The 18,854-nt window shown below is 40.7% G+C and overlaps 1 protein-coding gene across 1 annotated transcript in view; it reads right to left on the minus strand.

Moving 5' to 3' along the window:
• The window catches only part of PHEX (phosphate regulating endopeptidase X-linked), a 204,726-nt gene that overhangs the window by 160,396 nt on the left and 25,476 nt on the right, over positions 1-18,854 (minus strand). The window contains exon 4 of the mRNA XM_027096110.1: positions 2,739-2,825. Within this exon, the coding sequence (XP_026951911.1) occupies positions 2,739-2,825 (87 nt within the window). The remainder of the gene's footprint in view (positions 1-2,738; positions 2,826-18,854) is intronic.

Raw genomic sequence — 18,854 nt, forward strand, 5'->3', positions numbered from 1 at the left:
ACACGCAGGCTCAGTAGTTGTGGCTCACGGGCCTAGCTGCTCCGCGGCGTGTGGGATCTTCCCAGACCAGGGCTCGTACCCGTGTCCCCTGCATCAGCAGGCAGATTCTCAACCACTGTGCCACCAGGGGAGTCCTCAGGTGACTATTTTAACTCCAATCAGACCCAAGATGCTGAGAGGGGCCTAAAGTGCTCAACAAAGATGGTTGTTAGGCTGATGGAGAAGCAGAAGGAGCCTGGCCCGGCTGGGAATCTGGATTACTCTAGGCCCCAGGAGGTTCCAAAGGACATAGGTCTGGTTTGAGAAGGAGTGTTACTATGTCCTTCTCAAACCAGACCTAGCCTCCAGATTCTGGTTTCTGTACCACATGCAATATGGTTTGCCCTTCTGACCCTACCCAAGTTTCCCATGGAGTAACTGATACCTGAAGAATCCAAGCCAACCACTGAAATAGAATTTTCTTAGTTTCTCCATCAAGCTAGCAACAAAACATTAAGACGGAGGTCAATCAAGAAAATATGGTACTGGCACAAAAAGAGAAATATAGATCAATGGAAGAGGATAGAAAGCCCAGAGATAAACCCACACACCTATAGTCAACTAATCTATGACAAAGGAGGCGAGGATATACAATGGAGAAAAGAGAGTCTCTTCAATAAGTGGTGCTGGGAAAACTGGAGAGCTACATGTAAAAGAATGAAATTAGAACACTCCCTAACACCATACACAAAAATAAACTCAAAATGGATTTCAGACCTAAATGTAAGACCGGACACTATAAAACTCTTAGAGGAAAACATAGGAAGAACACTCTTTGACATAAATCACAGCACGATCTTTTTTTTTTTTTTTGCAGTACACGGTCCTCTCACCGTTGTGGCCTCTCCCGTTGTGGAGCACAGGCTCCAGACGCGCAGGCCCAGCAGCCATGGCTCACAGGCCTAGCCACTCCACGGCATGTGGGATCCTCCCGGACCGGGGCATGAACCCGTGTCCCCTGCATCGGCAGGTGGACTCTCAACCACTGCGCCACCAGGGAAGCCCCAGCAAGATCTTTTTTGACCCACCTCCTAGAATAATGGAAATAAAACCAAAAATAAACAAATGGGACCTAATGAAACTTAAAAACTTTTGCACAGCAAAAGAAACTATAAACAAGACAAAAAGACAACCCTCAGAATGGGAGAAAATATTTGCAAATGAATCAATGGACAAAGGATTAATCTCCAAAATATATCAACAGCTCATGCAGCTCAATATTAAAAAAACAAACAACACAATCAAAAACTGGGCAGAAGACCTAAATAGACATCTCTCCAAAGAAGACATACAGATGGCCAAGAAGCACATGAAAAGCTGCTCAACATCACTAATTATTAGAGAAATGCAAATGAAAACTACAATGAGGTATCACCTCACACTAGTTAGAATGGGCATCATCAGAAAATCTACAAACAACAAATGCTGGAGAGGGTGTGGAGAAAACAGAACCCTCTTGCACTGTTGGTAGGAATGTAAATTGATAGAGCCATTATGGAGAACAGTATGGAGGTTCCTTAAAAAACTAAAAACAGAATTACCATATGACCCAGCAATCCCACTACTGGGCATAATTCAACGAACTATGAGAAAGTAAACCATAGTTTACTTTCTATGAGAAAGAGAAACCATAATTCAACGAACCCCAATGTTCGTTGCAGCACTATTTACAATAGCCAGGTCATGGAAGCAACCTAAATGCCCGTTGACAGATGAATGGATAAAGAAGATGTGGTACATATATACAATGGAACATTACTTAGCCATAAAAAGGAACAAAATTGGGTCATTTGTAGAGACATGGATGGACCTAGAGACTATCATACAGAGTGAAGTAGTTATCTATTTTATACATATATATGTCAATCCCAATCTCCCAATTCATCCCACCATCCCATATTATACTAATATGTATAAAATAGATAACTAATAAGAACCTGCTGTATTAAAAATAAAATAAAATTCCAAAAAAAAAAAAAAAGACAGGAGTAGCCAGGGACTTCTCTGGTGGTGCAGTGGTTAAGAATCTGCCTGCCAGGCTTCCCTGGTGGCGCAGTGGTTGAGAGTCCACCTGCCGATGCAGGGGACACAGGTTCGTGCCCCGGTCCAGGAAGATCCCACATGCCGCGGAGCAGCTAGGCCCGTGAGCCATGGCCGCTGAGCCTGCGCGTCTGGAGCCTGTGCTCTGCAAAGTGAGAGGCCCGTGTACTGCAAAAAAAAAAAGAATCTGCCTGCCAATGCAGGGGACACGGGTTCCAGCCCTGGTCCGGGAAGATCCCACATGCCGGAGAGCAACTAAGTCCATGCGCCACAACTACTGAGCCTGTGCTCTAGAGCCCACGAGCCACAACTGCTGAAGCCTGTGTGCCTAGAGCCCGTGCTCCGCAACAAGCGAAGCCACCGCAATGAGAAGCCCATGCACGGCAACGAAGAGTAGCCCCCGCTCACCGCAACTAGAGAAAGCCGGCGCAGCAACGAAGACCCAACGCAGCCAAAATTTAATTAATTAAATTTTTTTTTAAAGGCAGGGGTAGTCAAAATCCAGTCTTGGAAAATAGCTCCTTTCTCTAAGCAACACGTTTAAATATTAGTAGAATTCTTAGTAGCTCTCTTTTTCTTTAAACAATATCTTTAAGCATTAATAGAACTCTGAAAAATAAGGGTGGTAAATTATTTTATTTATTTTCTTTATTACTCACTCTCATTCATGCAAGATGAATAAAGGATTTTGGCTTTCTGTATGGCTTCGATGTCCCGCCTTCTACTGATTGATTTCTCCAAAAGTGCTAGGAAGGTTAAAAAAGGATTCATTAGTATCCAGCCACAGGTGATGCTGAGTTGGAGGTCATTTGATAATCAGTCCCAGCCTCCAGAAAATTAAATGTAGAGACAGACAACCCTGGAAAAGATATGTCTATAAAAGATAGCAGAACCGATTCCAAGTTGCTTGAGGTTCAAATAACAAATATTTTTAACATCCTCTTCTCCAAGGTTCTCCTAATTCAAAGAAACCAAAAGTTCAATTTCCAACTGAGACTGGACCTTCTGCCAGGGTTAATGTTTTCTGCCACCTACACACAAAAAAACCCAGAATTCATTTTTTCAAGAACCAAAAATAAGTGAATTCTATTCCTCGTTTCTGCACTGAGTAATATTCTCAACGGAGGCAATTTCATCAGGGTCGGGTTTCTTAAGATTTCTTCACAGTCCAGCCGCTCAGGGAGGTCATCTGTAAGAAATTTCCCATTAGGAGTTTTATTCAATGTTGCATAAACATGCCGTGGACTCGGAAGACGTTGTTTAGACAGGAAATGGAGAAGCAAGAATGTAAAGCCTACCCAAATTGCCTGAAAACTTGCCCATTTACACATTCAAAGTCCTGGCCATTTAAAATGAGGCCATGTATATAAAATGGCTGCCAGCATGGACACAAGCCCACCTGGAAAATGATTTTCTGTTTATAAAATCACTGATGCTATTGTTTGAAGGTAGAAAACGACAGCTGTCACTATTTCATTAAATAAGGAACTAGGAAAGCCAAGACTCAATAAAAACTACCCTCCCCACAAAATAACACCTTGGATGTACCTGAGAATATCAATTTACCAACATGAAGCCAAGACAAAGAATTCCCACACAGCACCATGGCACTGCCTACAACGAGCTATGTCAAACTGCAGTTGTCAAGGAATTTGGTATTTATTTCTGAAACAACCTAGCAGCCTCCAAATGATGGTACAACAGATGCTCCTATAGTACTTTGAATAGCTTCAAGATACAATGTACAGTGCTAATCAAATTAGTAAATAACTACATATTCCCTAAAGCGGAATCTACTTTTAAACTACAAGTTCCACATTTCAAAAAAAAGGAACCCAGAGCTTCTGTCCAGTTTTCTATAAGCATCTGTACATCAAACAAGTACATATAACTAAGATAAACTAAGTAAGTTGAGCTCGATGTGGACATTTTCAATTATTTCAACTTGTTTCTTTCTTGTGCATTACCACAGCAATAAAAGTGGGATAACTAGCCCCAAGGATAAAAGATGATTTCTTTTTTTAATAAACAGAATCTCTAAAATCATACCCACATATATTTCTATTCAAATCAGATAATGTGCCTTTCCACCATATTGCTTCCACAGTCATTGGACTGCTGGGGAGACACATTTGAAAGTAAGTAATCCAAATTTCATTTGGGGATGCACTGTTATTGTGATGCTATAAACACTCCACAGGCTGCAAACATGAACACCCTGGGGAACAAAAATAAGCTATGGAACAAAAGAACTCAAAATATTAAATATGTACCTGAGTGTGTACTCAAGGCGCTCTATGTATCACGAGAAGGGGAAAAGAGGACATGTATATGCTAAGTAGGGCAATCTCCAAACCCTAACGGTGCACAAATATCAATAATTCTTATGTGTCAAAATTCTGGCTTCTGTACCAGAATTTGACTTTTGAAACAAATTCAGCTAACACAGGTTCCTTATCATACCCTTTCCCTTCTCCTCTCCTTCTCTTCAAACCCAAGCAGGCAGGAGAACGTTGATATGCAGACAATGTTGTGACAATCAGTTGGCTGCATCCATTTTATGTATCTCTGTATTTCAACTAGTGGTAAGAAGTATAAAATCTAACCTGGAGAGTCATTAATGAGCAGAAAACAAAGCCTATCAAAGGCAATTACTCAGGTTATTATACTGTCCCTAAAGCACTGAGAAGGGCTCATGGGTCACCCATATAAGTGTATTCCCATGATAATCTGCATTGTTTCTTGGAAGATTTCTCAGTCTCCTCTCACCCCCATCCAGGTGTTCCTAACCATGTTACAACAGAGAAGGAAAACTCCAGTTCATAACCTATAGTACAACAAACCTCAGACTTTAAAATCAGTTTCAAAGTGCCTATGATCATCAAAATTTGATATATGTGTGTGTGTGTGCATACAGGGTAATTATTTCTTCTTCTCACTATGCTCAGATAAAATTGGTTTTGCCCCCCAAAAAGGCAAAATAATAGACAGGGTCAAGGGGGTGAGCTTTCAATCACAAAGACGTGGGTTCCAGTTGCAGCTTGCTGCTACTTTCTAGCTGGAACTTAAGCAAGTTACTTACTCTCCCTAAGCCCCAGTTTCTTCATTTGTAAATCTGGACAAATAATAGCACCTACCTTCCAGGGTTGTGGTGAGGATCAAATATTTTAATGCACAGAAAGTCCCTATCTCAGTGCCGCAATACGTGGTAAGTGATCGATCAATGGTGGCTTAAACAGGCTTCCAGGCTGAGTTAGCTCTACATGAAATTGTAAAGTAATCAAGCTTGTTTCTAGTGCTTTCTCCATAAATGTTTTTTCCTCCTCCCTTCTCAGGATATTGGTAGCCAAAAGGCCTTCTGCTAACCCAAGACATTGGCACTCCTTGTGCAGGACTCTTGCACAAACTGGACCTGCCCTAACAACCAAACAAAAGCCCATGCTCTCAACATTTCCTCTGTTTCCATAGTAGAGGCAACGCTCCAACAAGAGATAACGTCTGAAAATACTTTGCCACATTCCTCATCCTAGACAACAAGGCCTTTTCTTTATGTACACTTTCTCAATGAAATTATAACATACCTACAGAAAAGTGCACCAATTATAAGTTGAAGGATTTTCACAGAGTAAACACACCCACATAACCAACATTATGACCAGAACCCCTGGAGCCCCTTGTGCTCCCTTCCAGTCACTATCTCCAATCAAGACAACCAGCATCCTCTTTTGTGAAGTGCTTACTCAACTCTATTTCCCACATTTCTATTGGTAATCTTTTTTCTTATTAATTTATAGAAGCTCTTTATATATTCTACACACAAATCCTTTGTTGAATATTTGTATTGCAAAGTCTTCTTCCATTCCCCAGACGTCATTTCCTTAATGGTATCATGTAATGAACTGAAATTATTTTAATGTAGTCTAACGTGATCACTTTTTCCATCTTTGGTAAGCATATTTTGTGTGCTATTTAAGAAACCTTTGCCTACCCTGAGGTCATGAAGATAGTGCCTAATGTTCTCCTCTAGAATCTTTACTGTTTCACATTTGGGTCTACGGTCCACATAGATATTGGGTTTTGCCCATGCCTTTGTAACACAGGCTTGGCCTCACAGGGGACGAATCATGTGAGAATTTTAATAAAGAAGGTATTTTTGGTCATTGGGCCTCAAATATTATCACAAAAAATTACTTTTAGTGCATAAAATAGGCATTAACAATGGCTATTCTCCATTAGATTAAGTGCTCTCTGGGTCAGGGACTGAGTCACATTCACCTTTGAACACCCAGGGCTTAGCGCTTAGCATGGTTGGTATTCAATGTTTGCCGAGTTGAATTTCTGTCAAGGAAAGTCTGAGAGAGTTTTTCGCCCAAATGAAAAGGAAATGTGAGAAACTGGACTTATTTTGTTATTTCTTTTTATAATCAGCAATGTCCTAATTATACTAACATCCATTATCTCCTTTTCTCACATTGCAGTCCGCATATCATGAGATCCAAGATTTCATCTGTTTTTGTGAATACCGGTTTTTAAGCTACGTAAGTCTCGTTTCACCAGTGGTCTCAGGTTGACCTTCCACTTCCCTGCTCTTCTATGGCGGGGGTGGGGGGGGGGGTACTTACTGGCATTCAACCGCCTTTAACCGCAGAAGCCAGACAGGACTATCAACTCTACTCCGTCCACATTCTCCTGCTCAGACAGGGCCTTTATTGAGAGCTCTGGAATAAGAAGAGGGAATTCCAAACAAAGAAAAACGATACTCCTAAGGACTTGGCAGTCCCCTGGTAAGTCAAGAGCTCACGACAGTCACATACAGCTCAGGCCAGTCATCTGGAGACTTTGCAATATTTAGGACTTTGCCAACTAATACTGTTTTCAAAAACTCCACACGCACAAAGTTTTAGGCCTGTGAGCAAACACCTACCAAGAACCTCGGTGTTAAGGTGACGCCATTTAAACAAGATGGTCCCAGAGCATAAGGATTATTTCAAAACACGCTCCTCTGTGTTCTTTCTCCGGACCCTGTAATCCTTTTATGTGCCTGTTCTAAAGGGGATCCTCTGGCTACTTGCTAAGAGCTCGCTGGAGCTGTGTGCCTGATTTGCTTAATATTTAGAAACAGCAACTGCATTCTAAAGCCTTCAGTCAAATGTCATCAAGGTGAATTCTCAATTTCATGTAGATTATGCCAGCATTTCCTTTAGAAATCAGTGGGAGTGTCCTCTTAATTCTAGCGAGCGAGCGAGAGAGAGAGAGAGAGAGAGAGAGAGAGAGAGAGAGAACATGAGAAATCAAACTTTGGAAAACCAAATCTACATTTTAAGGGAAGGTGTGCCCTTCCACACCTACATAAGAAACAGAATGTTCTCTAGACACATATTTTTTTAAACCTATCATATGATGGCCTGGTTTCTCCTTTGGTGGTACTTAAAAACCACCTTTGGCTGGTCCATGGTTGAATGTCGCCTCTAATCTTACTATTTTTAGTCTCTGTTGATTTTCCAGGCTACAGACTTCAATCTGGTTTCCAGCCTCCTCAGTTTATTTACCGTACTGAAAAATTTCATTTTTCTAACTTACACTTCATGGGTATTAAGTTCTAATGCAGTTAGATGTGGAGACTCTAAATCAGCTTGCAAAGCTCATTGTTATTCTCATTAAAAAATAAAATTCAAGTTAACTAAGTCATGGTCTGTGGATCCCATAACCCTCATGTTTTCACACGAATTGTGTGACACTCGACTTTGCAGTTCCTCAGCCCCATAGCCGGTCAAGCATGGGATTAACTGAGTCTGTCTGACACACTGAAAAGACAATAAGAGCTGATATTTCCCATTCTTCTGGAAAACTCCCACCCAAACATAGGTAGAGAAGCTGTCAGAATGCTTTTCTCTGTTCATTTTTTATGATCATCTCATAAATGATAATTGTTGGTTGGCATTAGCTTAAGAAAAAGGGGCAGAGATTATTTTAGGGGCATGAAAAACCTCGAACTCATCTATCTAAATCATGGGTTACCAAATAACATAAAAATATTCCCCTTTTAACACAAAAGACCTCTTTGTCCATAATGAAATCAATTTTATACAACTGCCAGACACTACAAAAGTCTCACAGAAGCTAACTCTTTTATTATGTGCACTTATAAGTGAATTTCTAAGGATTACACTTACCAGGGTCACACTTCAAAATAATTTAAATTTTAACATCACTCTTTGATAGCATAGCATTACAATGAATCTGCCAATATAATATTTTAACTCATAAAAATAGCTTTCCTATTTAGATAATTTGAATCTTAGCAGATAATTCAATGTAAGGCCTGTGCTGAACTTAGAGTCATTAAAATTCATCTTCAGTTTTTTTTTCCTACAGTACAAATCTTAATTACATTTTTCCTGCCTATTTCTACCATCTTAACATTACAAGAAAAGGCCATGTATGGTTACATACCCCCCGCAGTGGTCCTTCCTGAGCAGTCCTGAGACATCCAAGGACCCTGGTGACAGCGTTCACTTATTAAGCACCTGTTCTGTGCCAGGTATATTGTACATGACCTCAATTAATCCCCCACCAACCCTAAGCAGCATGTATCATTAACCCTAGTCTACAGGCAAGAACTGTCATAATTTGTCCAAGGAAACTCAGCTAGTAAAAGTTAGAGCTTGGATTTGGACCCAGGTCCCTGACTCCTGCTCATCTGACCGTCAGGTACCCAGTAAAATTCTGCAAGTCACTTTCCTAAGTAAGAACAAGGCCCCCAGGTAGCTAAACCAGAGGCAGTCCTCATGGACTTTCTTGACAGAGCTCTCCACCATAACTGGAAGAAACGCCTTCTCCGGTTATATCAAGACTTGTTTTTGTAGTGGTGGAGTGACCCTGTGCTGAGCCATCTACCCCCTTTGCCCTGTAACCATATTTGTGACCAGTGACACACACTCCTGATGCTCCTAGTCATAGGTAGGAGGCCTGGTGAGGTTAGATCAAAACAAAATTAGCTGGGCCCGAAAGCTTCACTTCACATTATGTCCTAGTCTAAACCAGTGGTTTCCAAACTTGAGCATGCATCAGTATCATCAGAGGGGCTTCTTTTCGCTTTTGTTTTAATTGAGGTATAGTTGATTTACAATGTTCTGTTAGTTTCTGGTGTACAGCAAAGTGATTCAGTTATTCACATATATATTCTCTTTCATATTCTTTTCCATTATGGCTTATTACAGGATATTGAATATAGTTCCCTGTGCTATACATTTGGACCTAGTTGTTTATCTATTTTATATATGGTAGTTTGTTTCTGCTAATCCTAAACTAATTTATCCCTGCCCCCCCACCCCTTTCCCCTTTGGTAACCATACGTTTGTTTTCTAGGTCTGTGAGTCTGTTTCTGTTTCATAAATAAGTTCATTTGTGTCATATTTTAGATTTCACATATAAGTGATATTATATGGTATTTCTCTTTATCTTTCTGACTTACTTCACTTGGTATAACCTCTAGGTCCATCCATGTTGCTGCAAATGGCATTATTTCATTCTTTTTTATGGCTGAGTAGTATTCCATTGTGTATACATACCACACCTTCTTTATTCATTCATCTGTCAATGGACATTTAAGTTGTTTCCATGTCTTGGCTATTGTAAATAGTGCTAAGAACTTTGGGTGCATGTACCTTTTTCAAATTAGACTTTTCTCCAGATATATGCCCAGGAGTGGGACTGCTGGATCATATGGCAACTCTATTTTAGTTTTTGAAGGAGTCTCCACACTGTTTTCCATAGTGCCTGCACCAATTTACATTCCCATCAACAGTGTAGGAGGGTTCCCTTTCCTCCACAACAACTCCAGCATTTGTTATTTGTAGGCTTTTTGATGATGGCCATTCTGACTGGTGTGAGGTGGTACCTCATTATAGTTTTGACTTGCATTTCTCTAATAATTAGTGATGTTGAGCATCTTTTCATGTGCCTGTTGGCCATGTGTATGTCTTCTTTGGAGAAATGTCTATTTAGGTTTTCTGCCCATTTTTTTGATTGGATTTTTTTTTGTTATTGAGTTGTATGAGCTGTTTGTATATTTTGGAAACTAAGCCCTTGTCGGTCACATCATTTGCAAATATTTTCTCCCAGTAGGTTGTCTTTTTGTTTTGTTTACGGTTTCCTTTGCTGTGCAAAAGCTTATAAGTTTGATTAGGTTCCATTTGTTTACTTTTGTTTTTACTTCTATTGCCTTGGGAGACTGACCTAAGAAACATTGGTACGTTTATGTCAGAGAATATTCTGCCTATATTCTCTTCTAGGAGTTCTATGGTGTCATGCCTTATATTTAAGTCTTTAAGCCATTTTGAATTTACTTTTGTGTATGGTGAGAGGGTGTGTTCTAACTTCACCTTTCCAGCTTTCCCAACACCACTTGCTGAAGAGACTGTCTTTTCTCCATTGTATATTCTTGCCTCCTTTGTCGAAGACTGACTGTAGATGTATGGGTTTATTTCTGGGCTCTCTATTCTGTTCCATTGATCCATATGTCTGTTTTTGTGCCAATACCACGCTGTTTTAATTACTGTAGCTTTGTAGTATTGTTTGAAGTCTGGAAGGGTTATGCCTCTAGTTTTGTTCTTTTTCCTCAGGATTGCTTTGGCAAATCTGGGTCTTTTATGGTTCCATATACATTTTAGGATTATTTGTTCTAGTTCTGTGAAAAACGTCATGGGTAATTTGATAGGGATCATATTAAATGTGTAGATTGCTTTGAGTAGTGTGGCCATTTTAATAATATTAATTATTCCAACCCAAGAGCATGGGATAGCTTTCCATTTTTTTGAATCATCTTTAATTTCCTTTATCAATGTTTTATAGTCCTCAGCATAAGTATTTCACCTCCTTGATCAGGTTTATTCCTAAGTATTTTTTATGTGATTTTAAAAGGGATTTTTTTTTAACTTTCCCTTTCTGATATTTCAATGTTAGTGTAAAGAAATGTAACAGAAATGTAACAAATGTCAATCTTGTATCCTTCTACAAGATTGCTGAATTCATTTATCAGTTCTAGTAGTTTTTGTGTGGACTCTTTAGGGTTTTCTATATATAATATCATGTCATCTACATATGTTGACAATTTCACCTCTTCTCTTCCAATGTGGATACCTTTTATTCCTTTTTCTTCTCTGATTGCTGTGGCTAGGACTTCCAATACTATGTTGAATAGAAGTGGTAAGAGTGGGCATTCTTGTCTCGTTCCAGATTTTAGCAAGAAGGCTTTCAGCTTTTCACCATTGACTATTATGTTGGCTGTGGGTTTGTCAGAGGGGCTTGTTAAAACACAGAGTGGGGCTTTCCTGGTGGCGCAGCGGTTGAGAGCCCGCCTGCTGATGCAGGGGACACGGGTTCGTGCCCCGGTCCGGGAGGATCCCACGTGCTGCGGGGCAGCTGGGCCCGTGAGCCATGGCCGCTGAGCCTGCGCGTCCGGAGCCTGTGCTCCGCAACGGGAGAGGCCACAACAGTGAGAGGCCCGCATACCACAAAAAAAAAAAAAAAAAAAAAACACAGAGTGTTGGGTCCTTCTGCCAGAGTGTCTGATTCAATAGCTCTGGGGTGGGGGCCAGAAGTTTGCATTTCAAACAAATTCCCAGGTAATGCTGATACTGCAGGTGGAGAAAAGTACTTTGAGAACCACTACTTTCAACCAACAGCACTCACCAGCCCTCCTTCCCCCAAAGCTTTACTAAGGTATAGTTGACAGTTATCAGCAGTCCTTCTTGATGCCTGTGACCCCAGGACATCACCAGCCCAGATTTCCTCCTCTCCCATTCCCCACCTGACCCAATGTCAGATCAGAAGCTTTACCCTTTCTTTGCTGGTTTCCTCACTCTGTAGCTCCATTTTAATTCAACATCAACATTTTTCAAGGAGAACGTTACTTTGTTTTGTCCTGGAAACACTCTCCTTGCACTGGCCCATTTAGGCCTTAGTCCTCAGTTCTGAAAAACCCGGCTTTGAAAAGTTCCTTTCTTAAAGATGAAATGCAATATGTGTTTGAGGTGAGAGTCGATTCACTGGTTTAAGAAAAAAAAAATAATCAGCACTATGCCAGAAAGACTTCCAAATGAAAAAAACAACACAGGATAGCTATTTTCAACTCCTGCTTATACCACACCCTACAGAGAGGAAGAGTGGGATAAATATTGCATCCCTGAAATCCTAAAAAATCTGAGCTCCAGACTTCACGATTCCTCTCTCATCTATGACAGCGGCATCAAAACACTGTAAACATAGGTTTAAAAAGCCACTTCCCCAACTAACCCCTGTTTTCACTCCCACCTTCCATGAGGAGGTGAGACCAGCAGAGGTTCTATTCTTGGCTATTCAAACCACAGTGTGTGGTCAAGGGCATCTGCCCCTCTAAAACTGGGTTTATGACAGTAAGGGGTTCAGAGCTTTGCTCTCTTTTCTTTCTCTGTCCAGAATCCTCTCCTGCAAAAAAAAAAAAAAAAAAAAAAAAAAAGGAAGCAATAGTATCCTTGGCACAAGCAGAGGACCCAAAAGGGCAAGAGGGCTGGTGGGACAGAAGTTAACTTCCGCACCCACTGGCTGTGGCTGAAGCTCCCCTAGCTGATTCTTCCAGGTGTCTGGGAGCGTTTCAAAAAAAAAAGGGGGGCTACAGAGAAGACACAATGACCCTTCATGCTGAAAGGAGAAGAAAGGAGAGAAAAGGATACCCAATAATGCTTGAGGTTTTCTGTAACAAAGAAGACAAACTCTACCTTCATCTGGATCCCAAGCTAGAAAACAGAATAGCATGCTGGGGCCTTCAGAACTTATCTCCGTACATCAACTTCCTCCTCCAAGCCATGCAGCCAGCACGCTCTGGCAAAATGCATCGCTCATCGGCACCCCCTGACATGACATTTACAAATGGCTTCCCGCTGCCCGAGGACAGAAGCTAAAATCTTTAAACAGCCTACAAGGCCTATGTGCTCTGGTCCCTCCTCTCTCTTCAGTTTTGTCTTGTGTCCCCATTCCCTTCCAACTCTGAGCTCCAATCACACTGGGCTTCTTGGGTTTCCTCAAAGGCACCAGCTGGACAGAGCCTCTGCTCATGCAGCTCTTTCCTGGGTTAAATTTGGAGACATTTGAAATGCTAGACCCATAATCTGTGGGGGACAAATTATATGGCTGGATTGGTTTGGGCAACTCACATAATTTTCCTGACCTTCGCTTCCTCAGATGTAGGGCAAAGACAGAAATAAATAATGATGGCAACATCACAGAATTAGAATGAGGAACCATAGAGAAAACAAATGATTTGCTAAAGGAATAAAATTAGTAACAAGAAACGCTTGGGCCTTGGGGAAGTGAATTTATGAATTCAGAATAGACAGCAGGTAGGAGAAGCAGTTCAATTTGGAACTCAATCTAAAAGGTCACTACAGGAAGTCTGGTTAGTGACACAGGCAAACTTGTGAGTGTACTAGCACATATTTGTGAGTGTGTGTTTCTCTCTCATAAATATAAGCTCCCATACCTATCTTAACTGTTGTTGAAAATAAAATTCCCCTCTCATTTTATAAATTAAAAGGTCCATGCATGTTTTAAAAAGTATCTCTCACTGTGCAAATATCAACACTGATGAGGCTTTCCAAACAAACATATCTTGTTTGTGACAAGTTATTATCCAACCAGCCTATAATTAATTTTCCCGTTATGGGTAGTGCCTTTTTACATGGAATGTTCTCTTGACACTTTAAAGCAAATAGTCCGTCATTACTAATTCATTAAGTATTCACACAGATGCTATTAATCACAATGAAGTAATGTGGTATTAATGGGTAGGTTATTAATCTGCAATTACATGCAGATTTCCTAATAAATTCAAGTTGCCCAAGTTTTTTGAGGAGAAAGGCAAGGGAAAACCAAATGAACAAATCTTTCAGAAAACAAATTAAGGGGAAGAAATACCTCTCCCTGTACCATAAGAGAGAACATATAAAATTTCTGTTTTCTTTTCATCTTAAGAAATCTTCGTTCGTACCCAATACAATGACATTTGCATTATACAGGTTTTCAACAAAATAATAATATAAATGAAGGAAAAAACAAACCACCCATGCACCCTGGAGAGGAGCTGAATTTCTTTAATGGCATACCATGTTCTTAGATGTAGCAAAGCCTGGCTGCTCAACATGTGGTCCCTGGAACAGCAGTGTGGGCATCACCTAAGAACTTGCCAGAAATGCAGACTCTCATGTCCCTTCTCAGACCTACTGAAACAGAATCTGCATTTTAACAAGATTCCCAGGTGATCCATGTACACATTCAAGGTTGAGAAGAAGGGTATCAAAGTACAGTTTTGTACTTTGTACTCCAGCTGCAAAGTGGAGTAGAAGGAAGTGGGGGAATTTGGCTTACACACCATTGTACATGAAAGCCTAGGTGTGCTGAGGAGGGAACAGCAGGCAAATCTCATTGAAATTGTTCAGAAGTACATAAACAAGGTGGATGTGACAAGTAGCTGGGGAATCTGGATTATTAGGAATACAATTTACATACCATGTTTCATGAAATCTAAGAAGCACGTTTTTTTTTTTTCATCTTAACATCTCTGAAATTGGAATTCATCTTAAAGCTGTCAGCCAGGTACAGTCACAATGTAGATGCCATCGCCTACCCATGTGTGACCTTGATCTAGCAGTTCTTATTGTCAGCACTTCAAATGAGCTGGTTGCCGGGCTAGGAAATTATCACTTAACTCATCTTCAGAAAGATTTCACTACAGTTTGGCTATGAAATGAAAACTTACTGTATATCCAAAAAGGCAGTCTTGGAGGAAAATCCCTGAGATGACTGGGAACACATTTTAAAGAAATGCTGAATCACTGCTGTTATTGATGGAAAGAGGAGAGTGTTTTGTGAGAAAACAGAAGTACTGATGGTTTGAAATCAAAAATACTGTGAGGAAGTTTTAGGAATACCTTAACCCATCTCTTCTGCTTGCGTTTTCCTTTTTAATTAATGCAAAAGACTAACGTGATAAAAATTAATGTCTAAGTGTAAAAAACTTTCAATGAACATAAAATAAAAATCCCAAGTGCTAAGAAACCACTGTGTAATAGCTTAGTCTTAGTTAGCATACATGAAATAGTGGTGCACCTTGCAGTTGACAGTCTTTTTGATTCATTGAAATATGGTATTAATTTAGTTGAGGCTATGAAAGACAGCAGTGTTTGTGTGTTCTCCTGCTTAATTTTAAGTCAAATAAATATAACCAACAAAACTGCAATAGCATCACCACCAAAGAAGACCCAGTATTTTTCCTCCTGGGAAATAATAAATGTGTCCAGAATATTCAAGCTGTGTTTCAATTTAAATAAAAGAAGGCGAGAGAAAAATTATTCCAAATGACTGCAAAAGCATTTTAAGGACAACTGAACCTCCGGTGAGATGAGACATTTTAGTTCCTGAATGCTGGGTCTCACATCCAGGTCTCAGGGGCAAGAATACAAGTCTGGCTGAGCGGGGAGGCAGGCGTGAGACCTCTGGCAAGGGCAGCTTCATGGGCGTCCTGCCACAGCGTGGGCTATGCAGCCTTCAGACCTCAGCCGGAGCCACAACTGCCTTTCCTCACCCAGCACTTCCCACACAGTCCCCACTAGACACGTTTCATTCTGGCAACGACCTGCAGCTTTCAAACCCCAACTTCCTCTTCTCCACAGCTCAGAGATTCCAGACTGACACGAACACCTTTGACCTCAATTAAAATAACTGAATTTTAATGTCTTAATTTACTCGCACTGGTGTGTATCCAGAGCAGTGTGTAGTCAAGGGGGAAAAAAGAAATCTCTTTCCTTACATTATTCCAGGACTTGGTCAAAATGTTGGGAAATATAAATTGCGAGAAATTAATAAATTAGGGCATTGCCCAACAGTCTTTAATGTGCGCTAGCAAAGCATACTGCCAGAGTGGTTATTTTCAATGGTTCTCGTTTCAGAAAACTCACAGAACCTTCTCCAGTAGACAGTGGCTACAGTTCTCTACTTGGTTAGTTAGACTGGACATCACACTTGAGTAGGTTCTCAAACTTGGCCGCAGGTTAGAACCACCTGCAGGGGAAGGGTGGTTAAAAAACCAGAAGCCAGCCTGTACCACCCCAGACCAATTACATCAAAACCTCTGAGGATGGGACCCAGGCATCTGTGTCTTTCAAGCTCCCCTGTGATTTCAGTGTGCACCTGGGGTTGAGGAGCACTGGTCTAGAACTGCCCTGTCCAATTCAGAAACGGCTAGTCGCAAGGGGCTGTTGAGCACCTGAAATATAACTGGTCCACAAAGGACACATGTTGCAAGTGTAAGATGCGTAGTGGATTTCAAGGACTTAGTAGGCAAGAAAAAAACGTAAAATGTCTCACAAATAAGTTTTTTTATATTGATTCCATGAAATGACAATATTTTGGATATGTTGGGTTAGATAAAATACATAATTTCACCTGTTTCCTTTTTACTTTAATGTAGCTATTAGAAAATGTAAAATTACATGTGAGTTGCATCTGTGACTCATTACATTTCTTTTGGACATCACTGCTTTGGAAGATGCCTTTATAGGTCACTAGCTGTGTGAATATGAATGAATTGCTTAACCTCTCCAAGCCGCAATTTTCACAACTGTACAATGGGATAATATCACCTTCCTGGTTTTCAGGGGTTTTACCAGGTCAAAATAATCTGAATTCTAATCCTAGCTCCATCGCCTATTAGCTGTGTGATATTGGGCTGGTTATTGATTGTACTGCTCGGCTACTTCTATTTCCTCATTCCCAAAATGTAGATAAACCTTCCATCTTACAGGCTTGTTGGGAGTTCAGTTTAGAGAGTTCAACAAATGGTAACAAGGGTATTATTAAATAAGGTCACCTCTATTAAGTGCCTAGAATGTTAGGGCCTGCTCTGTGTGATCTACTCTTACGAATTTGGGGAGGGGGCGATCTGTTAAAGGCTCACTTCACAGTAATGAGAAGAAATACCCCCATTATTAGTAAATCAGGGGAGAAATGGGGATTTTTCCACATTGTAAAGATGCTCAACCCATCCACACCTTCAAGTTGCAGTTGAAAAGTTCTCAGAATTGAGGATGAGAGCACAGCTGAAATCATCTCATCAGGCAGTTTGGAAATGCGAGAATGAAATTTTCAACTCCGTTTGGCCATGCATTTGTGTGCAACCAACTTTTAAATTTTTCTGGTGCCTGAGTTTTGCCACTGACCAATTAGGAGTATAGTAAAGGTAAGTGATTGTCCCATTTCTCTAAGACACAGGTTTCAAGGCCCAGGAAATCTGAATCATCTGCTTCTGCTGTGAAATCTGGATGACCCTTGGAAGTTCCTGCAAAAATCCCATATTCTCAGCTCCGTTATTATCCCGGCTTCTGGCAACCAAAAGCAGGAACACGTGGGAACTTGTAGGAGCTTCAGGAATCGTTACCACCAAAGCTCACGTGGGTACGCCTCCGAACTGTTACCACCAAAGTCAGCTAGGATTTTTCTTCCCTTCCCAGTCATCCTCTTTCAGGAAGTGGCTTTTCAAAAATATGCAACTCTTTTGAACAACTACAAAGTAAAATACATTACACACACCAACCATGCAAAATAGGGCCTGGGTGTGGGCAGGTTGAGAAGTGTCACTGTAGGTATATATATATATGTCTTTCTCAGGATGCAAATATCCTGTGTCATTAGTCATGCCAAAAACCTTATATTTAGTCAAAAGATCCCAAATTTAGTTGACAATCTTCTAAAGTAAAATGTTTCTATCTTCCTACAACATTCAAGCTAACTAGCAGGAAACTTTTCATAATGTATTGCAATATTTATACTACAAACAAGCCCCCTCATCTGTTTTTCCACTCCTTTTCTTCAGTCTAGTCCCATGCATAGCATTTCCAGGCTGTCACTCCACCTTTCAGAAACCTCAGCTTCCTTGCCCCAAGTCAAAACTCTCACAAATGTATTCTGACATCCTTCATCCGCCATCTCACTCCTGTCATCTCTCACCAACAGCGCTGCTCATTCCTTCCTTCCAACAGACCCAAGTTATACTGATTCGGTCTTCTCCTTGGAACCTCACTCCAGCACCTCCAGATTTACAGCCCCCCTCCACCCGCTGCCATTTCAAGTTCAAACAAGAGTCCCTGTCTTCAAGATCAGACAACGAGCGAGCTCTTTCATACACCACATAATATGTACTTATGAATGAAGACACTACTTTGTATATTACTACTTTCAATCATTTGCACTGTTTATAAATATTTTTAACTACACTATGACAAAGGCTGTATCATCTCTAGTTGGGCACTGACCTTTAACTCCCTGCTTTCATAATCGGTATGTGGTAATAGACAGTAATTTCGTCGATAACTGTATTTGTTCTGTGGCGTAGGTAATCCCGTAAAGCTTGCACTTAACCAGTTCAAAGCTTGGCACTGGCACAAATCTCCAAACACCTATCTCCAGTTTCATCTAATATCATTATAAACACCTATTAACTGTTGGTAATGTGCTCATTACCCAGGGATTCTAGACAGTGGACTGCTCAAATATTTGGGTATGAGTGGACCAGTGGGTCCATGTAATAGCTGTCTCCACTCAAAACACCTGAATTAGGATGCACTGAAAGGCTGAAGTGAAATAAAACTATACCTCTTGAGGCGTGCCCCAGCAATCTTTACATAGGCAGGGGTTCTTAATCTTTTTTGTGCCATACATCCCCTGGGCAGGCTCTTAAAACCTAT

Source organism: Aethalodelphis obliquidens, unplaced genomic scaffold (genome assembly GCF_003676395.1).
Source record: "Aethalodelphis obliquidens isolate GAN/ISIS:26980383/991018 unplaced genomic scaffold, ASM367639v1 scaffold99, whole genome shotgun sequence".
In the NCBI taxonomy this organism is placed as follows: Eukaryota; Metazoa; Chordata; class Mammalia; order Artiodactyla; family Delphinidae; genus Aethalodelphis; species Aethalodelphis obliquidens.